Genomic DNA, 17123 nt, shown 5'->3' on the forward strand with positions numbered 1-17123 from the left:
TTTCCAGATGCTGGGAAGATCACATCAAATAATACCGTGTTTTATTATTACCGTACCATATCTCTTTGTTGTCTATTGTCTAATATCTCTCATTTCTCTGGTACGACCAGAATATCATCCACATTTACAACCTGTCCCGTCGCAATGGACCGGTTCGCCGCAATGCCCGTCAAGATGGAGGCCGCGCCATCAACATGGCTTGCAGCCCGCATGTATTCATCCGAAACCGGCTCACCGAACAAGTCTCTCAGAAGAACAAGGTCACCACCTCCATGAGCCCCCTTGGCCTCGCCTAGGTCGATCTCTTCAGGCGGTCCAAAGAGCGGTCGAAGCAACATTGTCCTCTTCTCAATCGCACCCTCCAAGGCTTGGCTACCACCGGAGTTTACGTAGCTCTTCTCTACAACCTCAACTTCGAGCCGTCCACCAGTGCCGTTGAAGTTCACCCTGAATCCCTCCCAGGGCGCATATGCCGTCAGCGAGTATGTCATGACTGCACCGTTACGGTACCTGATGAGAAGATTCATTGTGTCCTCGATGCTGATACCGTCTCCAAAGACACTCTGGTCGCGATAGTACGCGTCCTCATGCTCGGCGTCGAGATACATCGCCTTAAGCTGTGGGTTCTGGTCCAGTTGCAGAGCGAAAGGGTCATCCTTTGCCGCTTCACTGCCGTGCGCGCGCGAGTAAAACTTCGTCACGCCTCTCTTCTCTGCATTCTCGCGACCATAAAACTTCAAGTCTCCCTGGGCGTACACCGTCTGCGGTCTTGTCTGCAACCAGAAGTTCACCAAGTCGAAATGATGAGTGGACTTATGTACCAACAGGCCGCCCGAGTTACGCTTGTCCCTGTGCCAGCGGCGGAAGTAGTCGGCGCCGTGGTTCTCGTTAAGCATCCACTCAAAATGCACGCTGGTGACGGTTCCGATCTTGCCCGACTTGATAATCTCGAAAATCTTGGTGTTGTGCGGGGCGTAGCGGTAGTTGAACGTCACCCGCACCTTTTGGCCCGTCCGCTCGACAGCTGAAAAGATCTCGCGACAACGCGGGGCGTCGATGGTCATCGGCTTTTCGGTGACGACATTGCAGCCGAGCTCGAGGGCGCGCACGATATAAATATTGTGGGTTCGGTCGACAGTCGTCACAATGACCTCGTCAGGCTTCGTTTCAGCGATCATTTTGTCGAAGTCGGCGGCGGGGTAAGTTGGCACCTCGCCGTGGCCGAGCTCCTTCAGTTTCGAGTTGGCATAGTTCATGCGCGTCTGATTAGTATCGCAGAGACCGACAATCACGGATGTGCTGCTATAGTCCTGGGCGATGGCCGTGTAGAAGAAACCGGAGCGACCACCGGTGCCGACGATGGCGTACCGCTTCTTCTGGGTTGCTTCACCCATTGTGAATGTCGTCGCACGATATTTTGACGGAGTGCCGAAGTAGTGCTTGCTTTCGCCTAAAGGCACGGTAGGCAAAAGAAACCTACAAAGGAGTAGAGTTCGAATTTGAGAGGGGAATAAAAGGGGAACGTCGTGAGGTTATTGAGGGGTTTAGAGTCTTGAGTGCTAACGTCAAGACTCTGAATAGAGGCAAGCGCATCCATGTAGTGCGGCACACCGGCATAAAGATCACACCCGATCTCGGGCATATCTACTCCATCTACCGAGTTTAGCCAAAATAAGACCACGTTTTTGGGTTGCGGCAGTAACAATACCCGAGGCCACTCGCCCAAAGACTCCCCATCCCCACACGATGCGGGGGTGGTGCGATGGATGCTTGGGGGCGGGGTTGTTTTGGTGGGTTTTGGTTGAGAGTAAAAGGCGGAGATGTCGGGGATGTCGGGGGTACGAGAATGCGGAGAGAGTTTGGGGTTGAGTGGGACGTCGGCTTCGGTCCCCTCAGGCTCAATGCCCAGAGATAACTGCCAGCCACCCGCTCGACAATCGCTAGGCAGAGCAGGGAATTGCCCTTCACGACTCGCGAAGGATCTGCCACCCTCAGGCGCTGAGCCAAGACATGATTCGATGACCCAGTTGATCATCTTTTGATGTCGCAGTCTCGCATTCAGGCTGAAGTTTTCCCTCCAATGGGGTCCTGTGACGGCGGACAGGGATACATGTGCCTCATCTCTTGGATGTTGGTTCAAGCAACATGGCCAAGGGCTTGGACAACATTTAATATCCGGTGGTTACGTTTGCCGTATCCGTTGTGCCAGGACCACACCACGGAAACGTTGCAACTCACGTCAGGTGTTTGATTCGATATCCATAATGCCCCATTCTTGTACGTGTTCTCTAAGTTCGGCTGTGGGTTTGTCTTCGGCTGAGAGGAGCCCGGATGTTGGGGGTGGAACAAGGGTGATGAGCCGGTAGAAGTTGATAAGACGAACGGGTCCCAGAACCTGTCTCTCGCTACGAGCCTATATTCCCTAGTTTCCATCGCCGTGCTGTAGCGTCACTTTCTATCGGAGGCATCTCCATCGATAAAATCATTGGTTCGGCAAGTGTGACATCTTCACAGCCGGTTGTCAAAGCGAAAGTCGGCATCATGGCTACCAATGTTCCGCCACTGAACCCGACGAGCGGTGCTCCCGCCGACGTCATCGAGCCAGTCCGCAATGATAATGTCCAGGGTGACGATTTGCAGGAAAGAGCGGCTCAGTTCCTGGCGCAGCATGGAGGCGGCGATACCGCGTTCACATACGAAGAAGAGAAAGCGGTTAGGAAACGCATCAATTTTCGGATTCTCCCTCTTCTTCTCGGAGCCTACTTCTTCCAGCAACTCGATAAGAGTTCATTGAGGTGAGTTTCTCTATTCTCATCGACGTAACATTATAAGTTACATCGCTACATCTCGTCCAGACACTAATAATCTCCTTCACAGTTATGTGTCCATTTTCGGCATCACAAAAGATGCTGGCCTTGTTGGTCGTCAATACTCATGGCTCGGCTCAATCCTCTACATCGCACAGCTCGTCTGGCAACCCGCAGCCGCGTGGATTCTCGTTAAACTCCCCAACGGAAAGGTCATCGCCGCCGCCATCTTCCTGTGGGGATCCATGCTCGCAATCATGACATCCTGCACAAACTTTGGCTCGCTTCTCGGTTTGCGGTTCTTGCTTGGCACATTCGAGGCCATGATTGCCCCTTCGTGTCTTTCAGTCACCACCATGTGGTGGAGGCGAAGCGAGCAGACGCTGGTCACCAGTTCGTGGAATGCCATGAACGGAGTCACCTTCATCGTTGGCAGTCTGGCGACGTATGGACTGGGACACATCAAGAGCGAGACTCTGTTTTCATACCAAATTATTTTCTTGTAAGTCATGATGTTGCTTCTCGTGTTGAGAACTTGACGGCTGATATTTTGCACTTTAGGTTTTGCGGTCTTCTCACCGTTACATACTCCATCATAGTTCTCATTCTGATGCCCGACTCACCCATGTCTGCTAAGTACCTTACTGAAAGAGAAAAGGTCATTGCTGTCGAACGTCTTCGAGCGAACCAGATGGGTATGCAATCCGGCCACTGGCGCTGGGACCATGTCCTGGAGACGTTTACGGACTTGAAGACCTGGTGCTGGTTTGTTCTCATCATCGCCATCTCGTAAGTTTCCTAAAGGGCCACTGTTATCCCATTAGTAAATGAGTCTAACTTGTCCGGTAGCATCGCCAGTGGTGGAATCTCAACTTTTGGCAACTTGATCGTCAAGTCCTTCGGCTACGACAGTTTCACCACGATTCTCTTCAACATTCCTTTCGGTGCCATTCAAATTTTTGCTATTATGGGCAGCGGCTGGCTCGCGACACGAATCAAGAAGAAGGGCATCGTCATCGCGATGCTTTCCGTGCTCCCCGCCATCGGTTCGATCCTGATGCTGACGGTTCCCCGTGAGCACAAGGGCGTCTTGCTCTTCGGATACTACCTTGTCTCCTTCCTTGCTGCCATCACGCCAATCATCTTTACCTGGCAGGTGCAAAATACCGCAGGCGACACCAAAAAGAAAACCACCTCTGCCGTGGTTTTCATTGGTATGTGCGTAGGCAACATCATCGGACCGCTACTCTACTCTGTTGATGATGCGCCGCTTTACCGACCTGGTTTGATTTCGAACTTGATCATGTTCGTCCTTGTGGGCATCATGGGAGCGTAAGTCTTTTCTGTCATTCTGTAGTGATGCTGGGATCGTTTACTGACACTGTCTGTTACAGCCTGATTCCTCTCTACCTCAAGTTCCTTAACAACAAGCACGCCAAGCGCCGTGAAGAGCTTGGTAAAAGTGCCCAGGTCATTGACGAGTCGATGTTGCGCAACAAAGAAACGGAGAATAGCAAGGCAGTTGAGATTGAGGGGGACCAGAGTGGACAGCAGCACAGGACTATTGAGGAGGACAACGCGCTGCGAGACATGACCGACCTCATGAACGAGGACTTCATCTACGTTTACTAATTACGGAACGCATTTGTGGTCAATTATAGCTTGGGCTAGATTGTGTTAGAAACTCTTCCAAATACATCGGCCCGCTTTTTAAGCATTCTCTCTTGAATTGCCTAGTTTGCTTGCTTGAAACGCATCTTCTCTAGCGCAACTTTTACCGGACAAGAGAGATTTTAATGGTCTGAAGAGCTACGGCGAGGCAATTGAATCAAGCATAGAATGTGTTGCTTAAGCGGGATTTAAAAAAAAAAAAAAATTAAACATTACGTACAGACGATAGCCCTAAAGACACTGTATTATCTTAACTCAATCTCCCGTCCATATCCAGGGGTTACTCTTCTCCCGAACCGCTGCCGTTACTATCGTCGTTTTCGTCACTCTCTCCATTCTCGCCGCTCTCATCACCATTGTCGTCGTCGTCGTCGTCACTATCGTCACTTGTTTCCAGTCTGGCCAGTCTGGCCATCCTTTCTTCCATTATTTCATCAAAGCTGCGAATCTTTCCATCTTTGCGATACTTTTCAATCCGATCCAGAATCTCTTCACAATCCTTCCAAATTCTTTCGCGATTTCTTATTCCCAGCATCTTTTGGTGCTGCTTCTCTGTTTCGACGTAAATGCCGTACCAGTCCGTCTGCGTGGGTGACAGAACGGGAACCTCTACATATTTTTCTCGCTCAAATAATTTTCTACAAAGCTCTCCATACTTCTCCTTGAGTTGGTGTTCTAGAGTACGAGTTGACTCGAGGTACTCGTCTGGTAGATTGTACAACTCGGCAAAGCCGTCTTTGAAAGTCTTTTCAAAGTCCTGTGCCGCTTTCTGCCACTTTTCATCTTGCCTCCGAAGAGCGGTTTCTGTAGTCGTCGTCCAGTAAGAGTATGGTAGGTCGCACCAAGCCTCCCAAATCCACGGCTTCTGACGCAAAAGAAGCTCGCGGAAGAAGGTTTGCGGGAAGGCGCGAAGCACGCTAGATGCCTCGAGTAGATTGACCGCCTCTGATGGTTCCAATTCGAACAGGATCTGTGTGAGCAGCTCGTACGGCAAGGTGGTGAACGGGTCTTGGTTTGGACTAGAAGGTGGTGGTGATGCGTCGTCTTGGCTGGCGTCTTGGCCGATGTCTGTGTCCTCGGCTTGCCCTGTGTGAGCCCGTAGAATATGCTGCAGCCGAGGCACAAAACAAGGGTTGGCAGCAAGGAACTCATCACCTACAACGTGACGGAACCATTGGTCTCGCCCTCTGTTAACGGCAGCTGAGTGTGACACGGGGTTATGCGTGCTCCAAGCTGCATCCAGGCGGAACCATTCCATTAGCCCCTGCACGTCGATACTGCCAAATCTGCGCAACGAAGCCCGCTTGAACACCTCGAGACACGCGGGATGGAAGGCCATGGCTGCTCGTTCCATCTGATCGTCATGGTAGAAGTTGCAGACCTGTGGTTCATGGCAATCATGGCGCTCGGGGAACGTATCCATATCATCCAAGTCCGGTGAGGGAATGTCGTCACAAAGACCGGTGAGGAAAAACCCGTCCTGTTCAATGTCGTCGTCGTCGTCCTCTTCGGGCTCCCAGTCATCGGGCTTGGGAACGAGGGCTTGGGCGGTGCAGCAACCATGCATTTCTTGCACAGAAATGAAGCGGCCGTGGTATCCCCCTGTATGCCCGCAAGCAGGGCCGGCTATGTGTTCGTCCATCTCCCCGGTCCCGCCTGGCAGTGTGTACTTCCGGGACCTGCAACCTTCCACATCTTCGCAGCGTTGAATAATACTCCAACTAGCATTTTTGATATAGATGTCCATGTTGACCAGCATACTGGGTGGTAGGTCAAGTGGTGTTTGGACTTCTTCCATTGTTCGCAGGCGTCCAATCTTAAACGATACACCGCACAAGTAGCATTCGATCTCGGAGTATCCCATAGTTGTTGTAATTGGAGAAGGGTGAGTTGATGCTGTCGAATCTTTTATGGAGCCAGTGGTCACTCAAAGGAATGTTGGATGGAATCACCACAAGTGTACAACTCCTGGTCGGCGGTTATATACACATCCCGAGAACAATGTCACCTCAACGTGCTTTGCTGTGCCGCAAATTTCGCTTCCCAGCACTCGGCCCAGAATTTTAGGCAGATGTTGGCTTCACTAGACCAAATAGAAACTTTTGCAGCTTGGCACGAAATTTGGCAACTCAAGTCGGGCGCACTGCCTGAATTCACATTTCATTAAAATCTAGCCGTCCTGGTGGTGTGGCTGATGGTGATTGCTTCTAATCACAAGCATTTTGAACAAATAGAATTCATAATTTCTCAATGCTCAAATTGCAGGGTTTTTTTTCTTTTCTTTTTCTTATAATTGACGGAAGTTGGAAAGCCGCTGCGCTGAGTGTCAATTATCTTTTAGCAGTCTCTCGACGACTGGGTCATCTCCAGCAGCTGCTGCCACCTTTCAGTGGTCTACGTCCAAGTTCAATAAGAAACCATCAGGGAACACAGCTTGACCTTTGAGCCCCTGTACAAGCGCAGGAATAGACTAATTCTACACCAAGTCATTAAACCCTCTGCATGCAGATTTATCATACAATTGATGACTGATTGTGAAATTGGCGATTCCACATTGCTGCTCTAGAAAGTCCCCCTAAAGTATTCACTGACGTGGGGCGGCATTTCGCGATACGCCTCCAGTTTCCCCCCTGCAATCAAACCACTTAAAGTCGCCTTTTCATAGCCTTCAACCTCCCATTTATCCTCTCCTACCATCTGTGACTGCTGACCAGTACCCCAAATCTTTCTGCAGTACCAGGCCAGGGTGAAGAGACTTCCAGTGCGGAGTCCATTTTCCACCTCTTCGTTGACCTTTTCCAAGCTGTGAGTGGAAATTGTAGGCGCCGTTCCATGTTTTTCTTCAAGTGCTGCCGCAACATCTCTGCCTGTTGGCGCGAGCTCCGTCAATGCGATGGCTCGGTTCCGAATTTGGGTTATGGGCGTGCGCGCAAATAACAGGACGTATGCTGCTGCCACATAGTCCCTCGTGCTAAATATCGAGACGTCAATAATTGAGCCTTTGAAAGTGCAAAACAAGGCAAGGTTAGAAAGAAATGGAAATCGCAGACCAGATATTCAGTCTTCTCTCAGCACTATCCGCTGTGTAGATAAGCTTGTTTCCTGGTATATCAACACCCATGCCCCTAAAGTAGGTAGTAGTAGATTAGCAAAGCATATGTAAAAAGCCATGTCCGTATTCTCTCACAGAGTGTTGAGTGCAAACTCGGCAAAGTTTCCGATCAGGACGACTGTAGTAGGAATGCCTGCCTCCTTCGCTGCTCTTTCAACCTCATCCTTGGCCTTGTTAACGCCAATGCGCATGCCTTGCTCGTCATACCGCGCAGCTAGATCTGAGGGCGAAAACAGCTTCACATTCGTTTTCGGGATAGCTTTGACGAAGCCATGTTGTCTTTGGACGCCTTCATGCCCCACAAGAGAGCTGTAATCGCAGTCAGAATCGTTCCAAAGAGATCAGGTAACGCCAGACGTCGGATGTAATCAACCTTACATTACAATATCTATGTCCTGCAAGGCAGCGATCAAGGCCTGCTCGTCATTAACGTCCACTTCCACTTTTTCAACTGTCTCTGGGATGTTGGAGATGTCTGATCCAGCGCGAAACAGCACCCTTATGGGAACTCCTGAGGAAATGAGGGCGCTGACAATCCTGGAACTGCCCCAGCCGCGGTGGCCATAGACGGCAATGCGATTGACTGACATGATGCAGATATAAGAAGGATGCGCACGTCACGTAACCTCGGAAATTGAGCAGAAATCATATCATGATCGGAAAGAAAACGAAAAAGGGCGAAAATGAGGATTTGGCGGTTTTTATTCTCGCTGTAAGTTGAAACTGTGATTGAGACATGCATTCAGCCTCGTTCTCGTTCTCGTTCCTAACTGGAGTTCGTCGGCTAGTGCCTCCAGTTCTTGCAGCAACCCACAAGGTGCGCCAAATATGTAGGCTGAGATAAGCAATTACGTTAAAGACTAGCAATAGGATGATCAATGTAGTCGAAAACCCAGTAATACAAGCTGTAAGTAAAATGTACGTCCGGGCGGTAGCATTTTGCTTCCAGCCAGCAAAACAACAAACGTCATACGACACAACGAGATTGGTCGGACGAAAAAGGCGGGTTGCACATAAGCCTGTTGGGTTAATTCTTCATCTCATTTTCTGTTCGTCAATCTGTTTCTTCGTCCTTTGCACATTCGCAAAAGCCGGATACACAACATCATGGGATCAGGGTAACAACGTTATCCAGCCTGATGCCGGGACTTTGGCAGCGCGGAGGGTGCATGTCAATATCAAGACCGAAGCAACGCAAGCGCAGAAGCATGTCTCGCGACCAGTGGAATAACAACCTATCCTAACACGATGATAGGGGTTACTTTAGATGCCATACGTCAGAGAAGGAAAATGTGAGGCTGTGACCAGCGCTGGGTAATCATTTCAACATGCGTCGTATTTCATCTACTCAGCACGAATGATTGCACATTGCCCGCACGGATGCAACAGTGAATAACTTGTTCCTCTCCTTCCATCGATATATCAAGATACAGTTTAATATGGAAACCCTATTGCCATTTAACTTGTGGTCATATTCGTCTTATTGACAAGGAAGAACTTCTTCCCTGTAACCTTCATCAACTATGTATTATTGGCTCAATGATCTAAATTCGGCCGCCATGGCAGGGCAGCTGCCGCCCGCTGTAGGCTCTTGGCTGATAATCGGCCCTTGTAGCGTCACTGCCTCGGCTCAGTTTCAGACGCGACTCAGCGATGATGTGGTCTTGAAACACACGACTATTTGTCCAACTGAAACCCCCCTTCACCGAGTCCTCACCGTCGCCTATATAGGGCAAGTCAGCGTAAGTCCATGAGCTATGACTCCTTGCCGAATCACGTGCATGGATGCTGATGGTAGGCGGCCTACAACTAGAACATTGCGTCCCGCTCGCATTTCCACGGCTTGTATCACGAGCCAACAACGGGCAAGGTACACATTAGAAACTGTGGGCGATGTGACATCAGAGGAGGGCCAAATCTTCGGACGTCCGTTCTACTGCCAAAGGTCAATATTGGATGATTCGTTCTGTTGTAACTACACGCTACTTTCCGGTTTTTAAAATCGAACTGGCAGATCGTTTTCGATCGTGGTCTCGGATTTAAAAGCGTTCGCATCCGCAGATTCAAGCAACAGAAGCACAAATCTTCATCCCGATTTGCGTCACACACACCAACATGAAAGAAACAACTCGCCGCCTGCGATACAATGTAGCCACGTCTTTAGACGGCTTCATTGCACCCCTAGATGGATCGTCAAGTTGGATCGTGCATGACTCTAGCATCGATTTCGACGCACTCTATGCACAATTCGACACCTTCATCATGGGGCGCAAGACGTACGAATGCATGTTCGCTATGGGCGAGCAGAATCCTCTACTCAAACAGTCAAAAGAAAATATTGTCGTCTTCAGCCGGACGTTGAAGAGTGAGCATCATCCTCATGTAACGATTGTGTCGGGCGATTTCACGGCGTATGTGGCCGAGTTGAAGAACCGCGAAGGCCGGGATATCTGGCTTATGGGCGGCGGCTCACTGGCCGGGCCGTGCCTTGATGCGGGGATGCTGGACACGGTGGAGGCGGCAATCATGCCGGTCATTTTAGGGAAGGGGACGCGGATGGTGGAAAATACGTCGCTTACGCCTCATGGCGGGTTCAAATTGGAGTTACTGGAGAGCACAAGGTTGGAGGGCAGTGGGATCATCATGACTAAGTACACTGTCAGCAGAGGCATGGCTTGTTCACTTGGGGATGCATTATCTTTTTGCTGAGGCACCAGCGGCATAGAAGCGAGCGGTAAGCCGTTAGGGGAGGCCCTATGATTTCTGCTTTGCTCTAACAAGAAATTTCAAGTATCTTGATCGTAGTGCAGGCCAATCATTCCTCTGTCTCACAAAAGGTATACAAATTCAAACAAATGTCGAGACGATCCATATGAGAGATTTATAATCATGGTGATTATCGGGACAACTTCAAACCGTTCCATAGCCTACATTTGGCGATTTGGACTCGTATGAAATGATGATGAGGGGTTGAAGGATTCATGGCCACCGCCGTCGCTTAAATCCGGGGCGAAGACTTTGGCTTAGCTCCGTTAAAGCCCCCTCAGCCGTGATGAGAGCGAAGACAATCAGCATCCTTGACCATTATAAATATTGCCAGTTTGCGCCGTATTCTGTCATCACAAACCATTAGAGAAAGAAACAGTCCTCTGCGTATATTATTAAAATGTCACCAAACACCAACCAGAAGACAGTCCTTATCCTGGCCGGATTTGGCAAAATCGGTCGCCAGCTCACCAAGCTTCTGGCCAGCACCGACATCCCGACATACCAGTCATCCCGGAAGGGGGAGTCCACTACAGAGCCCGGTGCCGACAATGTCAAGCCGATCGCCTTCGACTGGCTAGATGAGAAGACATGGGGGCCGGCCCTGGATGTAAATGCCACGAGTGTGTTCCTCGTCGCGCCACCCGTGTTGGACATGCTGCCTCCGATGCAGTCCTTCATCGACCAGGCGCGATTGAAGGGGACCAAACGCTTTGTACTGCTGAGTGGAAGCCCCTGTGAGCCGGACATTAACGGGCAAGCAATGAGCCGGCCGCATGCATATTTGAAGCAACTGGGCGACAAGGGGGAGGTGGAATGGGCCGCACTGCGCCCGACGTGGTTCCAACGTAAGCACTATTCCCAGCGCAATGAACGTGAACAAGTTTGCTGATGCGCCAGACAGAAAACCTTGTTGAGCAGCGAAACCACGTTGACTCGATCAAGAACGAGAGCACAATCTACTCCGCGACAGGGGACGGCAAGATTCCGTGGATTGCGACCGAGGACATTGCAGCATGTGGGCTTCAGCTTCTCCTCCAAGAAGACGCGCCCAATGATCAATATCTCCTCCTTGGACCGGAGTTGCTCGGCTATGACGATGTAAGCCTACCATTTCCACAACAATTGTTGAATTCATATCTGACTGCAACAGATTGCCAATATACTCACCGAAGTTCTCGGTCGTAAAATCATTCACAAGGACCTGTCAAGAAGGGAACTGGAGGATCGGTTCGTTGACCTGGGGATAATGCCGCGGGATTACGCAGAGATGATGGGGGGGATGGACACGGACATCAAGAATGGGAGCGAGAACCGGACGAACAGTGTAGTTCTCGCACTGACAGGCAAGCAGCCCCGGAAATTCCGTGATGTGGCCGAAGAATCCAAGCATGTCTGGGCGGAAGCGTAAGGGGGGGTTGATAAGGGACGCTTAATTTTTCCAAGATACAATTGCTGCCACTCCTGCCACTGGCAAAGGTCTATCTGGGCAAAGAGTTCTTCAGGGGTCCCCCCATGTGGCTTTTCTTTTCGGCTGTCGAAAAAAGGTTTAAGAAAAAGGTTTTGTTTGCAGTTAGCGGCCACCCGCCGTTTTCAGCCAAATTGTCCACGTACACTCGCGTGCGGGGATCTGCGCTCAGGTTGAAACAAGTTATGAGATCACAAATGTCCGTTCTGTACTTGAACATCTGCATAGCAGAAGAACCCTTTTTTTCCAATAATATCTCTGGGCTTTCATCAGCAGTCAATGTGAATTCTGGAAACTCTGCTCACCTGGAAGGAATGCCAACATGGACTCATCTTTCGTGGCCATAGAAGGTGACGGAGGTGTCGTCGGTGGTTCCCGGACGGAACGGGCGGATGTGGAGAAGCCGAATCCATTGACCTACCCGAAAAGCGCCAAACCATTTCGCCAGGCCCTGTTCAAGAACCCGACGGCAGAGTACCGAGGATGCCCGCTTTGGTCATGGAACACGAAGCTCGACAAGAAGAAGCTGCTCCGGCAGATTGACTATCTCCAGGAGATGGGAATGGGGGGATTCCACATGCATGTCCGGACCGGCCTTGACACTGACTACATGGGTCCGGAATTCATGGACCGAGTGCGTGATTGCGTTGAATATGCGGAAAGCAAGGGAATGCTCGCCTGCCTGTAAGATTTCTGGATCACCATCACAGGGTCTCTCGCAGAGTGCTGACTTTTATCAGGTACGATGATGACCGATGGCCATCAGGTGTTGCCGGTGGAAAGGTGGTCAAACAGTATCCTCAACATAAGACTAAGCATATTCTGTTTACTCCTCATCCTTACGGAACCGTTGAGCTCGGAGGGTAAGTTTCTATGGACCAGTAAACGACTTCCTGCTCACGACTATCAGTGGTTGTGCTCCAAGTTCGGCACAAGCCTGCCGAAGCGAGGACGGTTATCTGCTTGCGAGATACTCCATCACGCTCGATGAGAATGGTCGCCTCAAGTCTAGTCGCAAGCTTAATGAAGGAGAGGGTGCCGAACCGGGTGGACGTGTTTGGTACGCTTACGTTGAGATCAACCCGCCTTCTCCTTGGTTCAATGGCCAGACCTACATCGATACTATGAGCACTGAGGCTATGAATCGCTTCTTGCAAAGTACTCATGAGGTTTACAAGAACAAGATCGGCGATAAATTCGGAAGCACGGTGCCATGCATCTTTACAGATGAACCACAAGTTGCAATCAAAACTCAGCTGTCCAGCCCGGATGGCGTCGAAGATGTCTTTCTTCCGTGGACAGCTGACCTTCCAGACACCTTCAGAAAGACATATGGCGAGGATGCAGACCTTGTCAGCAGTATCCCCGAGCTGATCTGGGATCTTCCAGGAGACACCCCGAGTCTAGCTCGTTATCGCTTTCACGACCATGTTAGCGAGCGCTTCGTCACCTCGTTCCTCGACCTCTTAGGAGGGTGGTGCAAAAAGAACAATATTCTTTTGAACGGACACATGATGGAGGAACCGACCTTACGACAGCAAACTACGGCACATGGTGAGGCCATGCGATGCTACCGTAACCAGTCTTTACCCGGTATGGACCTCCTCAACGACTGGGTGGAGTACAACACGGCCAAGCAGTGTACCAGCGTAGCCCGCCAGAAGGGCATCCGCGGGGCCATGAGTGAGATCTACGGTTGCACGCACTGGTACTTCACCTTCGAGGGCCACAAAGGCTGTGGAGACTGGCACGCGGCACTGGGCATCACTTTCCGCGTGCAGCATCTCAGCTGGCTTAGCATGGCCGGAGAGGCTAAGCGAGACTATCCCGCCAGCATCAACTACCAGAGTCCCTGGTACAAAGAATACAGCTATATCGAGGACCATTTTGCGAGGGTTGGGGTGGCTTTGACTCGCGGCAAAGCCGTCACGAGGGTGGCAGTCGTTCATCCAATCGAGAGTTTCTGGCTGTGCTTCGGTCCGAACAACAGCGGCGATGACGAGATTGGCCAGCGAGATCAGGCTTTCGCCGAGTTGACGAATTGGCTTCTGCATGGGCTTGTGGACTTTGACTTCATCGCCGAGAGTCTTTTGCCGGGCCAGATTGACGAGGACATCTCGGCACCTTTGAAGGTTGGGCACTGCACGTACGATGTCGTCATTTTACCGAGATTGCGCACAATCAGATCGACGACGTTGGACGTTGTCAAGAAGTTTGCCGCTGCGGGGGGTAGAGTCATTATTGCTGGCGACGGACCAGTCCTCGTCAATGCTCAAGCCGCACCGCCAGATGTCAGCTTGGACGTCAACCCTTGTACCCGAGTTGCGTGGGACCAAAATGAGATCTTGTCGGCTGTCTCTGATACCAGGGACGTACAGATTGATTTGAAAGACGGCAACCCAACTCAAACGCTTCTATACCAGATGCGTGAGGATAATGATGAGCGCTTTGTCTTCATTTGCAACACTGACCGAAACAACCCTTACGATACCTTGGTCAAGATCAAGGGCGACTGGGATGTTGAAGTTTTGGACACATTCACGGGTGAGAATAGCCATCATAAGGCTCATTATGCAAAGGGATGGACCGTCTTTGAACACAGGTTCGAAGGATGCGCAAGCCTGCTTCTGAGGCTCTACCCCGTCCCGGCCGAGGAGTTGTCATTCGTTGATATTGCCGGTGCAGTGACTCTGGCGCCACCAAAGCAAGAGGCCGTCGAACTAAAGCTGGAAGAAGTTGTCTTGTCTGAACCAAATGTTCTCCTCCTAGACTACGCTTCGTACAGAATCGACGATGACCCTTGGGAAGATGCTACCCGTCAAGAAATCCTCAAGATCGACAACGAAATACGATCTCGTCTGCGCTTGCCTGCTAAAGGATCGGCCTGGAAACAGCCTTGGAGCGTACCGCAGTCTGAGCGAGCAGCCAAGGTTTACGTTGATTTACGCTTCGAATTCGACTCGGACGTCGTCATCAAAACACCCACTCGTCTTGCGATGGAGAACCCTGAAGCGGCTAGGATTACCATCAACGGCCACAAAGTGCCCGTCGACGAAAGTGAGATGTCTTGGTGGGTTGACGAGGACATCAAGACGGTGCCAGTGCCGAGGAAGATGATCCGCAAGGGAAAGAATACCATCGACCTCAGCATGCCTTTTGGCGTTCTCACGAACTTGGAGAGACTCTATCTACTTGGCAGCTTTAGCGTCGACCTCAAGGACAACTTGCCAATATTGCGAGAGCGTAGACAGAGTCTGGGTTGGGGCGATGTCGTAACGCAGGGACATCCATTCTATGCTGGCAACGTGACTTACAACTGTTCGTTCTCACTCAAATCCCCATCTAACGTCACGCTTGCTGTTCCGCAGTTTGCCACCCCTGTGGTCAAAGTTCGGTGGGGAAAGAAGGACAGCGGGCACATTGCGCTACAACCAAGGAAATTATGTCTGGGCGAACTTGAAGTCGGGAAGCATGAGATTTCCATCACTGCATTTGGATACCGGTACAATTCATTTGGCCACATCCACCTGACTGATGGTATTTTTGGGTGCTGGCCTGACCAGTGGAGAAGTAAGTCATACATCAGCATGCGTGAACTCAACTAACATGTTGTATAGCTGGGGGCTGGGCTTGGAGTGAGGAATACAGATTGAAACCAACTGGAGTTTTGGAAAAGCCAACTCTGCTAGTTGAAGCGAAGGCTGATTCCGGTGAAGAATGGGTAGTGTTGGATGAGTAACTGGGTTGAGGTTTGTCGTGGTTGTGCCACTCAAAAGTTTGGTCTGCTGATTACAGCCTAAGTGAAATATCCAGTGGATTTATAATTATTATATTTTCTTCATTGGACTATTTGTGCAAGGGAATGAGAATTCTACCACGTCTTCTTCAGTCCAAACATAGCCGCCCATAGTTTGAATACCTGAATAGCGAAGGTAGACTGTCAATTCCACTTTCTAGGTAGTTGTAGCTAAAACCCCAGCGACGTTACGGGTTGTAAACCCCTTTTGCCTTTCCAATGAGTAGATCTCCGACAAAATCGTCGAACTTGATGTATGGAAAGTCAGGGTATAACGCTTTACCATCTAAATATCCCAAGTACTCAGCATTCTCGGGTGTGTTATCCCCGCGAATGGCGATAGAATGAAGAAGCTGGCCCTTCACAAATTGCCTCACGGCATCGGAGTTTTCGGGGTTGGTGTTAGCTAGTGAGCGTGCCGCCTCAATATTTGACAGTAATTCTGTTTCGGAAATCTGATGCACACAAGAAGGTTAGGTGTGCCTCCAAGAGGCGGACAGGGATCTTACGTATTGCCTTTCCAGTTTCTCTCCGCTGGCCTTCTCAAATGCTTCATATATCTGGTTTTGAGGCAGAACCTCACTGTAGACAAAAACCTTCTTGTTGATCGTTCGAGGGTCCGCGATGACTCGGGCAACATAGCGACCTACGTCACGAATATCGGCCAAGGCAATCGGAACATTTCCGTCAGCACCAAGAAGATTTCCAGAGTAGTCGGAAGGGATAGCATAGTCGATTTTACCAGAGGGAAGCCGTGGAAACGCGATTTGATACCACCACCCAGCGTCGATGTATGTGTAAGGCAGGCGAATTTTGAGAATGTGGCTCAGAATATCGTCTTTCTGCAAGGAGTTAGAACAATACTAAGGTGTTTTCAACTGAGAAAAAAGAAGGGTTTACTTGCCTTTTCACGAAAATCAACAACTCCACGCGGTGGAATGACAACCATCAAGGCGGACTGGACAAATCTCTTAACGCCCGCAGCCTTTGACGCATTGGCGAGTGGGATTTCGTCCGAAAGGCTAGTAAATGCGATGGCGGAGACTACAACATCAATCCCACGTAGGACCTTTACTAGGTCGTCTTGTGGCCCGTTCAAGTTTGCCGGAACGATGGTGACACTTCGTTGCTTAAGTTCTGTGTATGCCGGCTTTTGGATTGACTCCGGACGGGCGAGAGCAGTTACCTCCTGACTCCAAGGTTAGTCGTATGCATCACCCCGCCCCCGGGAGACCGGTATGGCCAATAACGCCCACTACTACTTACGAATTTGACATCAGTCGACTCTAGCAATGCGTTGGTTATGGAACCACCGGTTTCGCCGGTAGCACCTACAATTGCAACACGGATTGACATCTTGTATTTTGTTTGGTTTTTGTTGGGTTGAAAATAGATACACATAAAACCATAGTTCAAAAGACCTGAGTACTTTTAAATGCTCTATTTAGGCAAACAATAAATCGCAAAACTCATCATTCATCAACCCAAAGTAAATCACGCCAT

The 17123-nt window shown here is 50.3% G+C and overlaps 7 protein-coding genes across 7 annotated transcripts; 3 read left to right on the forward strand and 4 right to left on the reverse strand.

The window, feature by feature from the left end:
- Positions 1-89: 89 nt before the first annotated feature.
- CTRU02_213136 (oxidoreductase) lies at positions 90-1394 on the reverse strand (the record flags this gene model as incomplete). Its single annotated transcript, XM_036721699.1, has 1 exon — positions 90-1394. One exon carries the CDS (start codon positions 1392-1394, stop codon positions 90-92), a length of 1305 nt encoding a protein of 434 aa, XP_036586868.1.
- Positions 1395-2541: 1147 nt separating this feature from the next.
- CTRU02_213137 (allantoate permease) lies at positions 2542-4439 on the forward strand (the record flags this gene model as incomplete). Its single annotated transcript, XM_036721700.1, has 5 exons — positions 2542-2795; positions 2878-3309; positions 3369-3596; positions 3657-4139; positions 4202-4439. 5 exons carry the CDS (start codon positions 2542-2544, stop codon positions 4437-4439), a joined length of 1635 nt encoding a protein of 544 aa, XP_036586869.1.
- A 319-nt stretch (positions 4440-4758) lies between these two features.
- CTRU02_213138 (uncharacterized protein) lies at positions 4759-6342 on the reverse strand (the record flags this gene model as incomplete). The annotated part of the gene is made up of 1 exon (XM_036721701.1): positions 4759-6342. The coding sequence occupies one exon, from the start codon at positions 6340-6342 to the stop codon at positions 4759-4761; it is 1584 nt and encodes a 527-aa protein (XP_036586870.1).
- Positions 6343-7040: 698 nt separating this feature from the next.
- Positions 7041-8180, reverse strand: CTRU02_213139 (NmrA-like family protein (Rossmann-fold NAD(P)(+)-binding protein); the record flags this gene model as incomplete). The annotated part of the gene is made up of 4 exons (XM_036721702.2): positions 7041-7461; positions 7529-7603; positions 7666-7899; positions 7969-8180. The coding sequence occupies 4 exons, from the start codon at positions 8178-8180 to the stop codon at positions 7041-7043; spliced, it is 942 nt and encodes a 313-aa protein (XP_036586871.2).
- Positions 8181-9705: 1525 nt separating this feature from the next.
- Positions 9706-11767, forward strand: CTRU02_213140 (ergot alkaloid biosynthetic protein a; the record flags this gene model as incomplete). The annotated part of the gene is made up of 5 exons (XM_070205978.1): positions 9706-10211; positions 10308-10324; positions 10785-11204; positions 11261-11457; positions 11510-11767. The coding sequence occupies 5 exons, from the start codon at positions 9706-9708 to the stop codon at positions 11765-11767; spliced, it is 1398 nt and encodes a 465-aa protein (XP_070060371.1).
- Positions 11768-12146: 379 nt separating this feature from the next.
- On the forward strand, positions 12147-15563 carry CTRU02_213141 (glycoside hydrolase family 2; the record flags this gene model as incomplete). Its single annotated transcript, XM_070205979.1, has 4 exons — positions 12147-12508; positions 12565-12687; positions 12735-15394; positions 15442-15563. 4 exons carry the CDS (start codon positions 12147-12149, stop codon positions 15561-15563), a joined length of 3267 nt encoding a protein of 1088 aa, XP_070060372.1.
- A 245-nt stretch (positions 15564-15808) lies between these two features.
- Positions 15809-16976, reverse strand: CTRU02_213142 (isoflavone reductase family protein; the record flags this gene model as incomplete). Its single annotated transcript, XM_036721704.1, has 4 exons — positions 15809-16075; positions 16130-16462; positions 16525-16818; positions 16887-16976. 4 exons carry the CDS (start codon positions 16974-16976, stop codon positions 15809-15811), a joined length of 984 nt encoding a protein of 327 aa, XP_036586873.1.
- Between the last annotated feature and the right edge of the window lie 147 nt (positions 16977-17123).

Source organism: Colletotrichum truncatum, assembly GCF_014235925.2.
Source record: "Colletotrichum truncatum strain CMES1059 chromosome Unknown Contig_0009, whole genome shotgun sequence".
In the NCBI taxonomy this organism is placed as follows: Eukaryota; Fungi; Ascomycota; class Sordariomycetes; order Glomerellales; family Glomerellaceae; genus Colletotrichum; species Colletotrichum truncatum.